The 21,568-nt window shown below is 42.3% G+C and overlaps 1 protein-coding gene across 1 annotated transcript in view; it reads left to right on the plus strand.

The window, feature by feature from the left end:
• LOC108095518 (protein sprint) overlaps positions 1-17,806 on the plus strand; it is a 68,010-nt gene extending 50,204 nt beyond the window's left edge. The window contains 7 exon segments of the mRNA XM_017196629.2: positions 6,317-7,546; positions 7,549-7,849; positions 8,166-8,614; positions 8,616-9,234; positions 9,300-9,557; positions 15,648-16,474; positions 16,667-17,806. Coding sequence (XP_017052118.2) covers positions 6,317-7,546; positions 7,549-7,849; positions 8,166-8,614; positions 8,616-9,234; positions 9,300-9,557; positions 15,648-16,474; positions 16,667-16,996 — 4,014 coding nt within the window. The 3' untranslated portion in view covers positions 16,997-17,806.
• The last annotated feature ends 3,762 nt before the right edge of the window (positions 17,807-21,568 follow it).

Below are 21,568 nucleotides of genomic sequence, written 5' to 3' on the forward strand. Positions count from 1 at the left end.
TGAGAGGGGGTTTGGGGGTTGCAAGGTGGTCGGGGGGAAAGGTCAAGGGGAGAGGGTGTCATTATACCAGTCCGTATTCAATTTCACTGGCCTCGCTTTTTTGGCTTAGTAATTTGCATGCAGCCCTCAAAAGTAGGCAACCTTTTTGGTTTGGAGGGGCATATTAAGTATACGACGAGTATGCCATTTACTTCTTCTACTTTTACTTCAACCATGAACTGTTTTTGGTGCCTTGACAACTAAACTATATTGTGCAGTTTTTTCAAAGTCATACTTTTACTTTAATGTTACATAACTATTATAAATTTATGTAAAGTAATAAATAGAGAATTCATCAAAAGCGCTATTGAATGTATATGACAAAATTTAAAAATAAAACAGAGATATCGTTGTGTTTGGGACTTAAAAAAAAAGGTTATTAAAACTGTTGTTTAAAGATATATAAAATTGTAAAGCAGAAATTATACCAACTCCGATTGGTTAGCATTGGTTTTCAAGGGAGTTAATTGCTTTTTACAACCACTCCAAGGCTCCCTAAAAACCCGATTTTATGTTGTGGCAAAGTTAGTGGCCCCTAGCTTTGCACTTTAATTGAATACATTGGCCCGCTCATCCGGGACCTTTGGAGCGGCCTAATCCGCCACTCAAGCAGCACATCTAATCCGGCCAATGCACATTGCATTACATTCCGGGGGACTTACAGTCCGCACTTTCCCACTCCGCTTTCCTTTTAAGTGCTGCCTGCCCTCCGATGAGCAGCTCGTTGGCCATCTGGCACGCCAACAGCAATAACAAGAGCAATGGCAACAAGGATCTACAGGATTCAGGATCCCTAAAAGCTGCACTCCATTCCACACGACTGCAGTTGGCTTGGCAGCCTTTCCATTCCATTCCATTCCATTTCGTTGTCCATGACCATTAAGCAGTCAAGATTTGTTGTCAAGCATTTTGATGGCGTCATGATTGATAGACAGTTTGGGGTAAGGGAAATGTTAAGAATAAGGGAAAGGGAAAGGCGAGGGGAAATGAGAAAGCAGAAAGGGCAATGCAATGTAGTTGCTGCTGGGTATAACATTTGTGGCATGATTTGATGATTATAGACTAGACTTGGCGCTTGAACGAGTCCAACCAGCGACGACGACTCTATTTGCGGGCCAAAACTTGATTACGGCCAGAAACCAGACATCCTGACACGGCACTGAGCCAATCTTCTACAACTAATCCCGTATTTTGTTTAAGTATTCCTAAAAGAGCTCTTGGCAATAAACGAAGGAATTAAGACTCTTCTTGGAAAAAAAACAACTAACTGAGGAAATTTATTAAGTTCAAATAAACTAAGTAAGTTGGGTTTAAAAGCTAAAAATAAAGCAATAAATAAAAATTGTTGGTAATGATCAATTTATAGAATTAGTAATGTTTTTTATGCACATAGAAATAATATTTAATTAATAATTATAATTTGCTTTTGACTTTAAATTTTGTTTAAATCCTGTTCCTAAGTAAATGTTTTTTTTTTTTGAAGAACGAAATATTTTATTGGTGTTAGATTATTTGTGCTGTATTGATCATTAATTCATGATTGAATGCAAAGCTATTATTTCCTGAGCCTAATGGTTATTTGATAACTTTATTTATAGCAATAGAGTTATGTTTTTTTTTTTTTTGTTAGCAATATTCTCTGGCTTTTTTCTCGGTGTTTTGGCACTTGGCAACGGCTGCACTTTCGATTCGATGGCCAAAACCACAAACAGACAGGGCGAAAATGAAGATGGGGGACTCGGGAGGACAGACAGGCAGCAGCTGGGACACGTTGCGCATTGTGATCGGGCCAAAAAAGGGGTGACTTGGCCAAGGATGAAGATGGTGATTGAGCCGAAATCGGAGGAGGAGTTTGGAGGAGGAGGAATCGCAGGTGGAGGAGGAGTTAAAGTTGGAGGTAGAGTTAAAGTTGGGAGTTGGGAGTTGGAGGACACTGCGGACATTTCGAGAAATGCAGCCCCGAAGGCACGCGGCGAGAAATGGAAACCGGAAATGTTGTTACCTTCCTCTTTTCAAGAGGCGAAAGGGGGGAACGCGAGAAAGGGGGGAGGGGAAGGGGGAGAAGGAATCACTGGGCATCCCGGAAATGGGTGCAAATGCGACGAATCGTTATTTTCGAGTGTATGTGTGTGTGTGTGTGTGTGTTGTGTCTGATTTGCAACGCCGCAGGGAATCGGTCGAAATGCAACTGGAATGAGTCAAGAGTTTTATCGCGGGCGGAGGTCAAAGTTGAATGGAAGTGGAAGTGGCAGTGGATAAATGGCGGCAGGAGGTGCGAACATTCGGTGCCATGTGCTGCGTCCAGTGCACAATAATTTACATGCAATTAAATGCAAAATAAATGCAAAGAGATAAATGATTACCGACGGAATGGGGTGATTGCTGGAGGAGGAGATTGGTAAGGGATACCACTTGCAAATAGAAAGTGAAATCGGTGGGGAGCCATTATCGAGGCGGTTGGGGGTCGATAAAGTGGAGAATGCACTGCTGGCAGTATATGTCTGTATTACTGAAGGGCATTTCCTTTAAATGGAATTTATTTGAATTATAAAATAATTAAGGAACAAAGGCTTGAAGCAAAATATACCAAGATACGAAACATTTAAATAAACAAACTGATATACAATATATCAACAAATAAATATTCAAATAGTTTTAATACAAAGCAAAGAAAATAATACGTTTAAAACCAACTACTTCTAGTGAAATATTAACATATATTTCTTTTTAAAATCCATTTAAAATCCCTCTATGAAAAATATTAAAATCCAATTGAAATCCTAAAATGAAGGATATCGAAATCGCTCTACAAAATAAAACAAATTAATAGCCATCGAGTTCCCTTACCGCAGCGTTCAACAGGCAATAAAATCGTTTAAATTTACGACATTTTCTCGACCAACCAGAAGGACAAGCACACACACTCACACGCACATACACACACTCGTAAATTCGTGTGTAATTGAAAACGCAATGGCAACAAACACGGAAATTAAACCGTTAACTGTCTTTTGCGGTTGGCTAGCAGAACGAATCGAAAAGCAAACCGCATCCATCAGTCTGTTGCAAGTGGCGAGTGGAAAAGTGGGAAAGTGCAAGTGGAATGCAACCGGGAAAAGGTGGACCCTTACGGTGGTATCTATGGTGGGTCCACCCCAAACTCTGTACTACACTTTATCCTAGATGCCAATGCACTTGGACAAAAAACGTACTCTCTTATTAAGACCGATACAAATCGACTGATAGAATATATCAGTATAAATGATAAGTTACTTTTTATTTAACCAGAAACATGCATATTTTTATTATTTTAAAATGCAGTTCTTTTTGTGAATTTATATTTAAAACCTACACTTGTAGTTGCACACTTTTCTCCCACTTTTTGAGTCAATGAACTGGAGTGTGCATTTCTAGGCCTTCCTTGTTTCGCCAGACGTTGGCTAAAAGCCTGCAAAAAGCCATGGCCAGCTTTGAAAATGTAAATGGAAATGGGGAAATGGGAGTGTGAGTGTCGAAGGAAATGGAAATGGAAATGGCTGACGAAGAGCCATTGTGACAGGTGAACAACTCCGCCGAACGATGGAGTATATATGGAGTATATATAGTACACCTACTTACGGGCACATCCACCTGTCTGACTTTTGCTCCAGACTAATGCGTTTCTCTAAAATCTAGAAAACTAGAAGAGCAATGTATATGCATTATACACCATACATAACGTACAAAAAGCTAAATCTATATATAACTGATCTGTCGTGGATGGCATATGCCGTTACGCCTTTTTATTGTTCGCCGCCCAAATGAAATTTGTCGATTGGAACCAATAAAATGCAGGCAATGAGCCACACACATGAGACACAGGAAGTACGAGTACAGTGCGGTACAAAAATGTAAATCTGCAGAAGAGATGTTCAATTATAATATGCAATAAATAGTATTTCAAAACTGAAGAAGGAATAATAGATCTTCCCTTTGGGTATAATATAATAAGATTAAAAATATTTCTAAGAAGCGTTTAAAGTGTACAACATAATTCAAACTAAATTATTTCTTTAAAATAAAATTTTGAAATTAATCTTTTTACATAAAAGGAAATATTTTTAAATTTAAATACAGTTTTTCCTCCGTAATCTTTTGAAATGCTATATATTTATATTGTATTATACGGATGGAGGAGCATCCAGCATTTCAGCCAGCATCCTTGGGCATCCTTTGTGCATTTCCTCCTTGCTGCCGCATTTGTACTTTCCTTGCATTGGCTTTCCTTCTCTTTATCCTTTTTGGGCTTTTATTAAGTTTTCCTTTTGTCCAATTTCGGTTGGCTTTCAGCCTGTTAAGGAACTTTTACGCTCGTTTGTGTCTGTGTTTCCTATAAATTGCATTTCCTTGATGGTCAAGCTCGATGGCCACGCCCCCTTTAAGAAGCCGCCCCCTAGTGACCGCCTTATTAAATCAGTATAAAACGCTTGACACTCAACCTCTTCCCTTCCATTTTTTTTTGCTCCTTTTTGGTAATGCAATCAAAAGCAGAAGTAGTAGCTGAAAAGTGAGCTTTAAAAAGCGAAATACTACCCGCACTCCTTAAAAAAAAAAAGAAAAAACCACCCGATTCACGGGTTTTTATCATCTTCTCTCAACTGCTTATTGAAAAATTGTGCGCAACTCGCACAGAAATCATAAACAACGCCGCGGGGTGCACAATATCTCCATGCCCCATTCCCCATTTCCCCCTCTCAGTTGGCATTTATTGAAATCTGAAGAAGAAAAATTATATATCTATATGGTATGGTATGGTATGGTATGGCTGTGTGTGTGTATATAATTGCATGCTTTTAGGGTTGCTGCGCTTCTCGTTGAAATTGAAAAGCAAACACAACAATGCCAGCGAGAAGACGAGACAGAATCTGAAAATCCGGAGAAAGCGAATTACGTAGACTGGGGCAAAACACTTGAGAACTTCTCCCCGAAAACGCTGTTCCTTTAATTCCCCTTAAGAGTGCACGTTTTCAGGTGGTCGGGGCTTACAACTTTACAGAATTGATTTGAGAAAGATTATGAATGGAAATCTTAATGAAATTCCGCTCAAAAGAATTATTTACAAGGACATTTTTAAACCGATTGTCTACATACATTTTTAAAGGCATTAATTATATGCACTTACCTTATTTCACATTATTTAACTTTTTTAAAAGATTAAAAAAATGTGTGAATGCGTTTCATATCACAGAGAAATGTGAAAAATCTATGAAATATTTTTTGGCTAACTCCAAGCATGCAAATTTGTTGGCAAATTAAAAAGCATACAAAGAATTCACAAGAACTTTTGTTCAAGCCAACGAAATGCTTGTAACTCTTATGCGAAATTCTTGTAAAATTGTAAAATTCCATTTTATCGAAATTTTTGTACTCGAAGTGCGTCGCTCATTATGAAAGTTTTCACAGGCGATTAGCAGAGCAGAGTTTTGGTTTCGGTTTTGGCCCCCTGGTCCTGGTTTTCGGCCACACTTGACCAGGTTTGCAGCTGAAGAGGCATTTCCCTTTTACCATTTTATAAGCCAACGCCGCGATTTGTCGCAGCGTCTGCAAAGTTTTCGCCGACAACAAAAAGTGGCAAGTGGAAGTGGCAAGTGGAAGTGGAAAAGTGGCAAGAGAAAAAATACGAACTTGGGGCAAGGGCTTTTCCGTTGCAAGAAGAAAGGAAGGAACGCGGAGAAGTGGAGCGGAGAGTAGGTACGATTTATCATCCATAAGTGGGAATTCATGGGCGAATTGTGAACGCAACATTTAACGCGCAGCCAAAGGAAAAAGACTCACTTAAGGACTTAAGCCACCGCCAAGCATCGGGAAGATAAAGCACAACATTTTTGATATATATCCCGGGGTAATCTTAAGGTTGATATATAGCCAAATTGTGCAAGATTTCGTTGAAAACAAAAATCAGTTGGATGGGATTGCTGTCCATGAATACAAGAATACAATGTGGGAACTATTGAATCGAAAATGAAAAATTTGTCATGTCCGAGAAGACTGTTCAACTTGGTTAAAAAATTGTTAAATTAACTACAATGTTTTAAACAACAATTTAAAACAACTTGTTAAATTAACAATATTTAAATGTTATAAAGAAATAGACAGTAAACATAAGGGTATTATTTTGCGGGTATTAAAAGTTTTTCCTATAAACATTGTTTATATAACTAATCATAATCTAAAACTCGAATTACTTATTAGTTAATTTTTCAATTACTAATTTATGTTTTCTCTTATTGAATTTCAGACCTTCATAGTGCGTGGTTCCAGTCAGCCGAACACGATGGCGGTTTCGGTGAGGTTGCCCCAGGACACGGGACCCTACATCGAGCACTATCTCATCCAGTCGCACGACAATGTCCTGAGCTTGGAGAGCTCTCGGTTCACCTTCGGATCGATTCCCTCGCTGATTGCCCACTACGCCCAATGTTGCGATGAGCTGCCGGTGCAGCTGATGTTGCCACGGGTTCTGAGGGAGGCGAACAACCGCAAGAAGCTGAGCTCGCTGGCTCTGTTGGGTCAGGAGTTCTGGAGCTATGCGAGCAGTCCAGCTCTGCTGGGTCCGCCATTTCCGGCGGTGGCTCCTTCGAAGGATCACCATCTGCTGGATGCCAAATCGCCACTTTCACTAACCGAAACGAGTGGCTTGGGCACGGCCACTTTCTTTAGTGATGCGTTGGTTAAGCCACCGCCCACGGGTGCTCCTCCACTTCCAGGAGGAGGAGGAATCGGTGGAGGAGGAGGTGGTGGAGGGGGAGGAGGAGGCGTAGGAAGCCTGTTCAGTCCCACTGGCAGTGGCCAACTGATGGGATTCTTCAGCCAGGCGGGAACTCCCTCGGACACCACCAACTCCAGTTTGAGTTCCTTTACCACCAGCGGAGGTCAGCACCTGCAGCTCCTCAGTCCGAATTCCGTGGATTCGGTGATTCTCACCATGTCACCGGTGGATAATCCAGGTCATTACTTGCCGGGTGGTTCGGCGGGTCCTCTGGCTCCTTCGCTTTGCCCCTCGGTGGGTGAACAGCAGTTGAGCACCTTTAAGGTGGCATCCCAAACCGCACCAGATCAGGTGGATCAGGTGCGTCCACAGCGACCGAAGCCACCGAACACACTGAATCTCAAGCCACCGGCACCACCGTTGCGCTGGTCGAAGCCCCACTCGCCGGATCAGAATGGTGGATCCAATGGTAACTTTACGGTGACCACAACGGTCACCTTTTCAATGGAGAATGGTGGTGGGGGAAGTGGAGGAGTGGGAGTAGGAAGCGGAGCAAATGGAAATGGAGGTGGTAAATTCGTTGAGGTCACCACTCCAGCGGCGAACAATCCATTCAATTCCCTGCTCAATGGACAAGCGAGCACCTTTCAGACATTCTCAAAGCGTCTGTCACCAGAAGGCGAGTGCAAGGACACGCTCTCCTCGCAGGCATCCTCCTCCTCGAACGATGGTCGATGGAATAGGAAGCTCCTCACCAACACCACCAGCACCAACTCCCCCTCACTCCGTTAACTCCAAGCGGCGGCAGCAGCAGCAGCGGTGGCAAATCGCGCAAAGCGCGGGTGGGAAAGGAGTCGCAGCACTACAAGGAGTCGCCGATCCTCGAGAGCCTCGCGCCGCAGTACTGCGCCAGTGCGCTGAGCGACAAGATCAGCGACTACGAGGACGTCTGGTCGCACGATCCCAGCGATCGGGCGAGTCTCCTCACCAGCTTCCGACCGGCGGCGGACTCCATTGGAGGTGGGGTCATGAACCGACGACCCGATCTGCTGGCCGAAACACGTAAGTAGCTATTTATGTTAACGAGAGGTTTGAAATCTGCGATTTCCGTTTTATCTACTTATTTGGGGATTTTTTTCTGCGATTTTGTAAAAAAAAAAAAAAAAAAAGAAAAAAAAAAAAAAGAAAAAAAAAAAAAAAAAAAAGAAAAAAAAAAAAAAAGAATAAAGAATAATAATAAAGAACTTAAATTTTCAAACTAGACTGCTTTCAAATCCTTTTAAAAACTCTCGCGATATCTGCAGCAACCTCCCGTTTAACATTATATTTATTATACTTATTATGATCACTAATGATACCTATTTTTGAATCCCTCCAGCGAGCACTCCCACACCGACGCAGCCATCGCACCTGACGCCCTGCGAAGAGGAAACCACTGCAACCACCACAACCACTGCCACGGCCAACGAAACCTCCAGCCAATCCCTGCTGCAGTTCTCCGGCGATGTGCCAGCCCGCTCGCGAGCAGGACTGCTCCTGCCGAATCTCGCAGGGCAGACGCCACCAGCGGGAATGAGCCAATCCCTGACAGCGACGGAGGACGACGGAGGCGACACAACGCCCACGGCCGAGGGTCAAACACCGGGCGAAAGTCGGAGCAAGCAGGGCAGTCCCTTCTACGCGGAACCGGCGGATGCACTGCGTCAGGCAGGCCTCACCAGTGCAGCCACCGCCATTTTGAGGCGACAGCATCGCAGTCAAGTGGTCCACGCCAGCCAAAGGCACTCGGAGCCACTGAAAGCGGGATTTGCGGGAGCTTCAAATGGTCCCCCTCCTACATTTGAATCATCTGGAGAAGTTGGCAGGCAGTCTGGATGAACTGAAACCCAAGCCCAAGGGTAACCAACAGCAGCAGCAGCAGCAGCAGCAATCGCAACAGCAACAGCAGCAACAGCCCACAAAACGGGCAAGAAACCGCATTGATCATTGGCAATTGGACAGCAGTTGGGAGTTCATGGCCAAGCAGGAGACGGGCAGCCATGCTGGCGGGGATTACGATGCGGCGGCCATCGATTGGCAGGAGAAGGAGAACTCGCTGGGCAGAGAGGCGAATCCCGGCAAGAAGCGAGCCCTGACCATCCATCAGATAATCGCTAAGCGTTTGCCCGATCTCAATTTGCCGGAACTTGTGCGCTGCTCAACGCCGCCGCAGACGATTGCCGCACTGCAGCCACATGTCCTGGGACAGGAGAAGGCGGCACTCGGAGGATGCGACGGGAGTCAGAAGTCATTCCAGAGCCAGAACGGTGGATGCCGGCTCTCCTCCTACGACAACGTCTTCTGCCAGAATTCGTTTGGTGGCATCGATTCGGCGCAATCCGATGATGGCACTATTTTCTCGGAGCCCTGGGATTCCTCCCAGTGGGACTCCTTCCTGCCCCACGATGGTGAGGATTGGGGGATCACTTCGTTTCTCTTGTGATCTTGTAATAATATCGAGTATCCATTTCAGATGCCACTATCAACTCGGACACCATTCATTTGTCGAAGTGCCGACCCGCTCTCTCCGAGGACGACACGATCATCGAGGAACTGCAAAGCACCAAAGACGCCAGCAGTAGCATCGACTGCAACCAGGACACCCTGAAGGCGAACAGGAGTGGGAGTGGTGCTGGCCACCACCACAAGCCCAGCAATGCCGCTAAGGCCAGCGGTCGACCCAAGGTGGCCACCATTCTGAGGAACCCCAGCATGCGGGGCGAAGTCTTATGTGAGTATCGGATCGGATTTACTTTTATCAGAATTTCTTTAAGACAGAAGTTAAGTTGGCAATCGGAATTGGCAAGGGAATCACATAATATAATAATTATTATATATGTTCTTTCAATTATTCAAACATAGTTAGGTAATGTGAAAAAGCATTATTTATCAGTACCCACTTCAAATTTATGTTTACTTTCTTTGGATAAACCAAACACCATGGGAAGGTATCTCTTATTAATCTTACTTTATAAACTGAAGTTAGCAACTATATCCTTAATACTTTATTCGATCGGAATAGTATCCAAGTTCTAACTTCACTGCTAATCACTGAATAGTATCTTTTGATATTCAGCAAAGGATCACATAATGATCTTAATCTGTTGTAACAATTAGATCACACCATAATGCTGTGAAAGATCTTTAAGTTGACTGTAGGAAACCTATTGAAAACGAGTGTTTGATATGTATATAATGCTTTATGTATGCGATACAATATAATATTCAATGAATAGAAATATTCAGGAGTTTAGTCAGTCAAGCCGACTTCTTGGAGTGCCATTTCATACGATTGAAAATCGAAACCATGTCAAATGGCTGTCGGCCAGCACCTGGCAGCGGTTCGCCTTCGGTTGTCGTCTCGTGTGCTTGGGAAGTGGAGTAATTGCGATGGGGAGCACGCTCCATTGCAATCTGTTACTATATTATGGTTGCATCACAATCGTTCGAGCGCCCCATGGCCACAAAAAAATAGAAGGCACGAGCTGCTGCTGAATGCGAATAGTTATCGCCTATTGGCGGCACATCGTCATCGATTGACGGATTGATTGAGTGCACGGAACTTGCAGAACTCAAATCGAAGCAGATAGAGGGAAGCCAGTGCACAATAAGCTAAAATCCCAGGCTTATTTGTGAAAACATCGTTCATGAATCGAGTTATTTTGAAACCTTACGGCAAAAGGGGGTCACTATTACTCATGTTCAGTTACGCCCGATTGTAAACAATATACGCACGAAATGCAAAAATAACTTAAGCGATTAAGAGCTAATTGTAAATAGAAGCCAGAATTGTTTGCTTACTTTGTAGGAGATTTAAGTAATCTTTATATTGAGGTACGAAACCCGTGGAGATTTGAAATTAATAGTAAAATTACCTAAAAGTATGCAAAGATATACTCATGCCAACATTTTGTGGTTTTACGATGGAAAATTAAATGATCTAAAAAATTCTATAGTACAAGATTTGTTTTGGTGTAATTTTAAAACATTTTACATCCTAAAATGCCACAATAATATTTAACAATATAATTTATGAGTCAGAAGGAGAACTTTAAAGATTTGTTTCAATTGACTCAGCGCTTTGGCGAGATTTGTCTTTGAAACGATTGAGTTCTCCATCCTCGAGTTGGATCGGCTCCATGAACTGTGTAACGATGTACTTGATGCATTTGTAAGTGACTTAGGTCTGCTTTCTGCGGCGGTTCAAACTGGATTGCAGCGACATCGGCTGAAAAGTCCGCTTAGCCTATCTGCAAAAATGAAATAATGAAACACGACAGCGCTTTTTGCCGCTGCTCCGCTGCCGCCGACTGAAGACTACAAAGCCTTGCCGAAACTTATCTGCCTGCTGCACAACGCCTTCCACTCGAGTCTCGAGTCGAGTCGAACCCAATTCCGATCCCAGCCGATCCCGCCCTGCAACTCCCCACTTCCCTTTCAGTTCTACATTCTCCATTCTGCATTCTGCAGCCTCCATTCTGCATTCTTCATTTTCTGCGTCGCAGTTGAAATAACGAATAATGTACTTGGAGAAACAAGAACAAGTTATCGATGCACGAAGGTTTTTCGACCAGATATCTGGTGAATATGGTTCTCTGATTTGAACTAGGATTCTTCATAAAATTAACCTACTATTTAAATTACAACATTTGAAACTGTTCACTGTTTCATTGACTTGTGAAATTGAAAGACACTTAGGAAAATCATGAAACAACATTGTATTTGCTCCTGATTGGCGACATTTTTTTCTTGAGATGGATACTATTAACACACTGGAACAATTTCTTAAATATTTAATGAGATGTTGGTAATTTAAATCTTTAAATAGCAATTGCATACTTTATTATTATTATTTAGGCAAACAGAAGAATAGAAATTAAATTATTTGCTAACGAAGTTAATTTGCAATTTTAGTTCATGTTTATAAAATATATTTTAGAACAACAAGGTTTTAGATATGATATTGTTGAATAGAAGCTGGTTAACCCCTAATCCAATTTATAATGCCCTCCAGCCAAGGGTATATACTCGTAGAACTGATCCCAACTCTTGCTCGGATTGCTGGTGGAGATGGGTGAGGGTGGTGTCGGGTGTTCCAATCACAGACTTTGGAATGTAAACCGACGTAGCGACGCCGGCAGCGTTTTTATCAGCGAACGCGAATTTCACCGCGGAGTTAGATCGTCTGAATGGGATGCGTAATTAATGTACATATGAGCAAACACGACACGAAGCCAGGCGAGTGTTTGCCGAATGGAATGCAATGCAGTCAAAGAGTGGGAATCTCGACCTAGACTGTCTATTTTTGGGTCATCGTAAGTGCAAAAACAAACACTAAAACCAGACGAGACAACAAAGGCCAGCTGATGAAAGCCAAACAGTGGCTATTTTAAACGCACTTGCTGCCTAAAACGCACTCGAGATCTCTGATTTCAGATCTCCATTCCGATTGGAGTGGTTTCGATTGGATTGTATCTCATTTTTGGTCCAGCCCAATTCACACGTGCTTGTTTCGTTGTCAACGGATTCGGGGATTCTAAATCGGATTTGTTTGCCTGCGGGCATTGTAAAAGTTAATGTGGGGGCTGACTGGCTGTCGGATTGATAAGCCAAATCTCTTTGGAGACTCAGATTAATGTGCTGTGGGTTTCCAGCAAGAGAGATAGAGAGAAACAACTACCAGGTAGTTGAGGTTCTGGGGGTTCAGTGCTCCCTGCCTGCGAATCTGTACCAAGGTTGACTTTCCCAGCTTCGAACGAACTTTGAACGGGGAAGATCTTGGGTGGCAAACCCTCAACCCTAACCTGAAAACCTCCATTTACATTTACACCGCCCGGAGGTTTTTCCGAATTGCGCATTAGAACCAAGTATGTAAGTAAGTAGCTTCTAGCGAAGCAGGCAACTCGGGTTTGCTGATGCAATCCGGGCATTCCATTGCACGAGAACCCGGACGGAGTCGCGATTCCACTTTCTGGTTGGTCAGCCAAGTAACTAGCTAGCTGGCTGGTTAGCTAGCCAGCGTGTCGGTTGATAAGACCGCCCAAGAGATAGAGGATTAGACGCGAGGAGCACTCCAACCAAGGACATTTCAGATTGAAATCGAGGCGAGAAAATTGCCACAGAGGGGGTTTACTTAATGGGAAAACGATAATAATTAATATGGGAGTTATATGATTTTAAGATCAAATAGGTAGGATCAAATAGATATTCTACATCTCATCCAAAATTATACAAGAAATATTATCTCTTTATATAGATTGGTTCTTTTTGAATTCTCACAAAACTTTCCCCCTTTGAAGGGGACTAACTATATGTTTAAGATATATACCGAAAACCACAGACTCCGCAACCCCGATTACTAGCATGCGTAATATAGGGGGTTTAAACAATGATTTTGTGGGGGACCTACGAACATCTGGTTTTGTTCTGAGCTTCATGATTGTCGCTCGTTTTGTATTGCAATGGATTTTCCGATCAGCGATCCCCGCACAAAGACTCTCTATGAATCATCTCGAAATGGTGATAACTCTGCCGCGATTCTACAGGTAGTTGGCTTTAGTTTGCTATATACCTGATTGGATGAGTGAGTACCTGGCGGTGCTTTAAAACTAATCCCAACCTGCGGTTGAATCATTGGCTTGCGCAACTGTACCTGCTTGTAATTCCGGAAATTCAAGGAGATATTTGGATATACCCATTAAGGATGCTACCTGTGATATGTATATCTATCTATCTATATATGATAGGGAAAATGGCCTGCTTTTTAGCGGATTTGGATGGGAAAAGGTCACGCGAATGAGGCCGCCACTTGGCGAGTTGACACATTTAGCGGCGTCGTCGTCGCCGTCGCTATCTTTGTTGTTTTTGCCGACTGCGACGTCGACTGCGATCGGACCGCCGACCGCCGACCGTCGACCGTCGACGGTCGTCTTATAAACTAATGCATATGAAGTTCAGAATTAGTTTTGCATTGGCCGCGTTTAGAGCAGCAGCCGCCGCCGCTGAGGGAGTTGAAAAACTATTTCAAAAATTCAAGAGAAACAAAAACGAAAGAAGGAAAAAAAAGAACAGAACATAGAATATACGTATAGTAAATCGAAAAAGTGAGATCAACGATCCGGGGGAGCGCAAATCGCTTATCAATCAGCTTGCAGCGTGTGCCGATGAGAAACCTGCGTTTCCGCCAATTCGTTTTAGCTGGCAAGAATCGCTATCGGATATACCATGAGTTGGTTCAGAAGATCGTCGCGTGCACCGTCCGCGAGCCACCTGCAGCATTCCCCTGCCACGCCCACTGGTACTCCATCACCTCCATCGCCTCCTCATCCAGCAGCAGCGCAGGATATGAGCAAGTCGCTCAGCTGGCTGGACGAGCGGTGCATTGAGCGACAGGAGCCGGAGGAGTTCTTCCACGATCCGGACCATGTGCGTCACTACAAGGAGGAGGCGCAGTTCCTGAGCATCATGTCCGAGTGGGAGATCATCGAGCATCCGCCGCAGACGAACTACTTTTCCGCTGACTTCGAGGAGGAGCTGCTGCAGCAGAGAACCCAACTGCCCGCCGAGAACAAGGATGGCAAGGATAGCAAGGATAACAAGGATAACAAGGATGCCAAGGAGCTGCAGGAAACCAAGACTGAAACCAAAACGAAACCCAAACGAAAGAGAAAGTTCCTGGAAATGCTCTTTGTGGCAGACATTCAAACGGGCATTGCTTTGCCACCAGGAGATGGAAATGGAAATGGAAATGCAAATGAAAATGGAAATGAGGATGAGGCAAACCAACGACCGCCTTCCTCACCAACGGCAGTGCTGTGCAAGAAGTCGAGGAGATCCTTTGGTGGGAGCACCGCCAGCATAGCCACTCCCCACCCACCAGGATCAGCATTGTGTCCGCAACAAGTGATCAAGGATTGCCGCATCGATCGCAAGCAACTGAAGACTGAGGCTCTGGCCGGCAGCATCATGGGAGCCATCGGGAAGTGCCCAGCTGGCGAGGATTCGGTGACGGGGAGCAGGAACGGGGAGCCGGATCAGTGCCATCCTGGTGAGCTGAACACCTGTGACCACTACGACATCAAACAGTTCTTTCACCTGGACGAACAGGGCAACATCCTGCTGAACATGGCCCACATTGTCGAATGGCAGGCGCTCGGCCTGTGCCTCCAATCCCAGAGTCGCCGTCTCTATCGTCGCTATCGACGTGGCTGTGAGTGCGCCGACGAGTCCTTCTGCCGGCGACGCGGCTGCTGCTTCCTCCTGCGCCGCCTGCTCCGGCTGCTGTGTGAATTAATAGCTGGTAAGGATGGCGATCCAAGGATCAAAGAGGATTTTTTCAATTGAAAAACCCTATTTAAGGGGTTTCTAGGAGCTAGAAGAAGCTAGATTCTTTCAGGGAATTACAGTTCTACCATTACTTTTAATTTGTTAAACAAGGATATGTTCACTGGGAATTAGGTTTAGGTTGTTTCATAAATAGAAACCTATACAGAACCCCTATAATCTTTTCTACAAACAACAAATTGTATACTATCTTTAAAATAAGAATCATAAAATCAACTACTTGATATCAAAGCAATATTATAGTAGTATCCAAGTGGCAACTATTAATCTGATTTGGAGAATGCTTATCTTTTTATATACGTGATATAAGAAGGCATATCTCCCGTATATTTATCTATATTTATCTAAAAAGATACAAGCCAAGTAAATATTAATTTAACTAGCCTTTATCTAATCTTTCCATCTAAGTAGCTTAATTATAACCAATTGATTTAATACCTTTGAACTAACATCTATTGTTTCCTCATCCTATTTTCAGGTCACCCCCGCAACAAGATGAGCATTCAGAGCAGCGGACCCGGCGATTCCCTGAGAGCCTACACCTTGCAACTGGCCCAGGATCCCAGTTCGACGTTCGCCCGCAACATCGAGAACTTCATCTGCTGCACGAAGGAGTCGCGGGAGGCGGCACCGCAGGTGGTGATGCGCAACATGCGCCAGTTCATGAGCGGCATGAAGAACTATCTGGTGAAGCACGGCGAAGGGAAGTTCCATGCGGAATTGGAAACGGCGCGATCGCGTCTAAAGTCGGATGAGTTCCTCAATTTGGACGCCATGCTGGAGACGGTGATGCATCAGCTGGTGGTTCTTCCACTGAGGGAACACCTCTACGGCATCTTTGTGGATCACTATCAGCGCAGTGAGGATATCCAATTGCTGGCGCAGAATGTTCGCTACGCCTGCGAACGGGAAGCCGCTGACTTTGGCATCCGACCAACGGTTACGCCGCCATCGCAGGCAGCTCTACGGCTGATTGCCAACCTGCTGTGGCGCCTCCAGGAGGCCGAACTGCCACTGGACAAGCTGGAGCTCTTCCTCTGCGTCATTTCAACGGTGTTCGATGCCACGGGATGTGCACGTGGCCAGCAATTGGGCGCCGATGACTTCCTGCCGGTTCTCGTTTATGTGGTGGCCAAATGCGGATTCGTTGGCGCCGAAATCGAGGCGGAGTTCATGTGGGGTCTCCTCCAGCCAACTCTGCTCAATGGCGAACCGGGCTACTACCTAACTGCCCTCTGCAGCGCCGTTCAGGTTCTGAAGACCTTCATGGCCTCCGAGGGAGAGAGCGGCAGCGGATCCCTGGACGTAAGTAGCAGTCGCAAATAAGGGTTTTTCTCGGGTTTCCACTTAGGTTACAGCACTCAAGTTGCATAGTGCGTGGGAAGTGTTTAAGGAGCTAGCCTTTAAAGATTTTGTAGATGCAGAAGTATATTGGAAACCCAGCTCAAGCACTATAAAAGTTCCTCAGTGATTAACCTTTGACCTCTTTGCTTTCAGTGGCGCTCGAGCTGCTTGCCCGCCTGCTCCAGTGTGCTGCGCGTGATCATCCCCGACGAGTGCAACGGCTCCCTGCAGACGAGGACACTGCCGGTGCGGCCACACACGACCACCCGCGAGGTGTGCCGCATCATAGCGCACAAGGCGCGCATCACGAACCCGCAGGACTACGCCCTCTTCAAGCTGGTCGACGGCGAGGAGACGCTCCTCACGGATGCCGAGTGTCCCCAGGACGCACGACTGGCGGCCAAGGGGAAGCACTGCATGCTGGCCTACAAGCGAATCGACGCGAAGATCGCCTGGCCAACTGCCCAGCTGGCAGGACATTGATTCGGCTCGGAGGACCAAACTCAACCAACCAACCAACCGATTACCGATTACCAACTACCAACTATCGAGAACATACCGCCACCCAACCCGCCCTGCCCTTCTTGCTCACTAACCAAGCATATTTGATTAATAATTTATTATTATTACATTAAAATATACTTAGTAGCCTGTAAGTAAAGCTAATTAATGCTAATTAGAAAACATCTAATGTGTACTAAACATCAGTATTGAGTTAAGTGTTTTTTTTTCCAAGCCCATTTTTTTTATGCTAATAAATGTACTATGCGAATAATACATATAAATATATATACACAATATACGATATATAAACTTTTAGCGATTAGAGATGCAAATTCTGCACAAAAGGAAGCGAGGAGAAGTCATCTAAACGAATCTACCCTCTAAACATATTTGCATTCGCGGACATACCAAGTGCAACATGCGGTATGGATCGCGTTTGCCACTCTGGAGACCAAAAGCACAGTTCAACAATCACAGCAACAATCAATCAATCATTCATTCAACCAATCAATCAATCAAGCAAACGATCATGCAGTCACAGAACTGCATCGAACCATCAAACTACACAAAAGGCATTTAGGTGTGAATGGGTTTCGTGTTTTTATAAGAAGCTAAACCATATTATATTAAAGTATAAACCACTACGTTTTAATATTTTGTGTTCGACTAAACACTGCTACCAACCCTCGAGATAAACATACATATACATACATATTTTTTTGTATACTTTGTAAAATATGTGACACATAATCCAAATAGCAAGCAAATAAATAACCAAAATAAAAATGAGTTCTTTTAATATAAATTGGAGTTGAAAAGGGGTTTAAGTTGTTTTTGATGGATATTGATTGTTAAGCAGAAGCTTTACTTAATATGCATTTGATTTATTGCATAGATTGGATTATTAATTTCGAGACAAACTATTCATCAACCAATTATGAAAAAATCTGCTAAAGCTTTAATGAACAGTATCTCATATTTGTTATAAATCTTGTTCTATCCCATCGGTTCCTTAAAATAGGCCTCGTCACAATCGTAGAACATTTTATTTCAGTGCAACATACTTTGCGGCTGCAGCTTTATATTCCAGCTCAACTAAAGCCCGCAAAACAGGAATACCCCTAAAGAGATTACGACCGTTCCCGAATGCCTGATCCCAATGGATCCCAGAATGTGTGTGCTTTCTGGGGATTAGAAAGGTGGGGGCTATCGCCCGGGATCACGCCAAATCGACTTCCCAAAGTAAAAATCGGGAGCCATCTGGGGACTTAATTGGCCCCACAGTCTATTCAATTCGAATTGAAACAGACGGCGCGACAGATAGCGATAATGTATGGTGATAGATTTGCAAAAGTGATTGTCGCCCAGGTCTTGAATCGAAATTGTCTATATGCGGATTTATTGTCGCCAAGATTCATTACTCTCTTTAGCTCTCCGATTTAAAAAAAAAAAAAAAAGCCGAATCAAATGTCGCGAGTTAATCTCTGTATAGTAGAACTATTCGACGCTGTTGTGCTCGCTTTGTTTTGATGGAAATTCAAATTCGGTGCGATAAGGACCACACACTTGCACGGATGACGACAGACGGACAAACGGACAGATGGACAAACGGACAACCGCACAAACGGACAAATCGGCTGACGGACACGAGCTGAACTTTAAATTTCGCAACGTGTGCAAAACGCACATTCGTTCCTAAAAAATAAGATCCCAAAAATAAACATATAATTTTTTCATTTGGCAGAATTTTTAATATAAAACCTACTTTGATAATCCATGCAACTCAGTATGACGTACATGATTTTGCCAATACAATTTATAGAGATAGCGATAATTTAAAAAGATAGCAATAATGAATTATAAAAACCTGTTATGTGACTTCTGTTAATTTAATTTGTTTTTTTTTCGCGGCCTTTATATTTACTAATTTTAACTTATCAAAATATATACAAAAAAAAATAGACCTTTTTCACAACAAAGTTTGATTATAAAAAATAAATTTCTTTGGCGCCTTAGTTGCGTTAATCGATGAAATTGTGATAACTGATAAGCAGTCGACCAATAAAAAAGCGTTGGTTTTATATAAATTTAATATATACTTGTATTATGGTAAGGCATACCTGAACATGTTTTTAATTAACGAGCAGAGCATTTATTTATAATTAATTATGCCAGATACATTATGTCAGATACATTTTGACAGATACATTTTGACAGATACATTATGACAGATTTATGGAAGATAAAAAATAAAAATTAAAGTCTAATTGACTTTTCGAAAATAGAATAGTTCTAAAAGAACGTTTCCAAATTTTTGGTTCAATGTTCAAAAGTTCGCTTGCCATGTTCCAATGTCCAAAAATGTTGTTATATTTTTTTGCAACAATTAAATCTTTCTCGTTACACATGTTGAGTAATTTGTTTTCGGAGAATTTGTGTGGGGAACTTTTCCTTTGTTTTGCTATCGTGCAACAGTTGTAAATTGATACAGATTGGAGTTTGAGCAAGCTATAAATTTTTTGGTTTAATTATAAATAGATAGCTGGCCAACGATCGCCATAGCTGGCCATTCGTGATCGCCATCGCTGCGGCTCTCGATTTTTAATATTTTGAGTGTGCTCTTATCAGCGAGCCACAGCGACAGCAGCAGCAACAGAAACAAAAACAGAAACAGCAACGAAAAGCTCCAATGACGCGATAATAAGCAATTATTGCCACGCCAAATGGTCCCAGCCCCAAAAGCCCCATCCCCCTGGCGAAGAGCAAGATTAAGGACCAAACATCGACACACCGAGAAAAATATGGCCAATTTCGTCCTTTGGAGAGGAACTCCGGACGGTGACTTTATGAGTATTGCGAAATAGAAAACTCGAACTAAACGCTTTTAAGATGTAATTAATTTGAATGGGAAATTGTAGCTCACTTTTAGCTCAAGATAGACAATTACATATCTATTTCCCCCCATTAGATAATCATCAAAACATCGAATCAGTTGATTCTTCTCTATTTTTCAGAATTTCATTATTATGAATAGAACTTCTTAAGCTCAAAATAGAAAACTAAATATATTAATACATTAAAAACATATTGAGCAAAATTCTTTTTAATTTTTAATTTTAAAAACCAGTAAAGTAAAGTATCTATTTAACCCATGAAATGTTTTTACCATAATATCATAACATATCATAATAGTAAACTCGCGAATTCTTAACCTGAATGTGTTGATCAGTAATCAAAGAAACGACATATTCGCATGCAAATCTGTGCCATAATTTTAAGAACAATACATTTGGAGACTTTGATTGTTTGATTTACAACAGACGTAATCCCTTTTTCGCCGTGCAGCAACAAAAGGCCGTGGGGGGCGAAGAAGGGGCGGTGTGGTGCGATGTTTTGATTAGACGCTCCTAAGTACAGAAAGTCAGGCGGGCAATAAAAACAAACGATTGACGAGAGTAAATATATTGATTATTGCACGGATGAAGTGGGCTGTTCGATAACTTTCGCACAAGTCCCCCGAACTAACGAGCCTATGTGCTATATTGGCTATAGCGGAATCGGCGGAATCGGCGGAGAAGTGGGTTAAGGGGCGACAGCCGACGGTGTGTCATAAAATAAATTCAAGTCCCGGTGCTCGTGTGATTAATCGCAAACCTTGTGGCAGTTGAAAAGTTTTTGGAACTTTATTTTGTTGATTATTTTTGCTTTTTTGGCAAACGATAGGTTCAATTGATCCAGTATGCTATCTTATAATTTGGGCAAACATTTTCAAGGCTACATTCCGTAGCTATAATGTGCCAGGTGGGTAAAGGTATTTTCGATTTATATGTTTAGATTAAAATAGATGTGTTTATAATAATTTTATGTTTAAGTTAAAGTTTATTATCAATTATTATATTTATTTTATTAATATTTTTACCATATGTGTTTGTTTTCAATTATATTTTGCAACGGATAAAAACAATTGGTTAAGGTTATCAAATTTAAATTATCAAATTTAAATGAACAATTTATATGTACTTCTCATTCATTCATATTCTTGAATCTATAGTCTATCATTTTCAATTAATAAAATCAAATTGCAATCATTCAAAGTATATATGTATACACAATGCTACTTAAAGATAACTAAAATAGAAATTGATTTTAATATAAAAATATTTATTCTTTTATTTCATACTTTTGTACATTTGATTTAAGTATCGGATTATTTTTAATCATTTATTTATGGATTTTAGACATTAACTGTTATTACTTAATAACTTGCAAGACACTCAAATATTTCATCTAAGCATCTGAAAATAATATTAATGACACAAAACACAACAAGATCTTTATCTCTGAACACAGATTTATTTATACAATCGATCTGAGTACCCGGAATTTTTCGCACAACCAGATAGGAAAGCCACTTACGAATAGGACCCCTCTTGCTTTAATATTTATATTGGTTTATTATAATTGTAGACCGTGATCCGAAGTGGAAGCCGTAAACAATTTCAATAAAATAATTAATGACAAATAAATGATAATGACGAAAGTAAATGGTTT

Source organism: Drosophila ficusphila, unplaced genomic scaffold (assembly GCF_018152265.1).
Source record: "Drosophila ficusphila isolate 14025-0441.05 unplaced genomic scaffold, ASM1815226v1 contig_198, whole genome shotgun sequence".
Classification (NCBI taxonomy): domain Eukaryota; kingdom Metazoa; phylum Arthropoda; class Insecta; order Diptera; family Drosophilidae; genus Drosophila; species Drosophila ficusphila.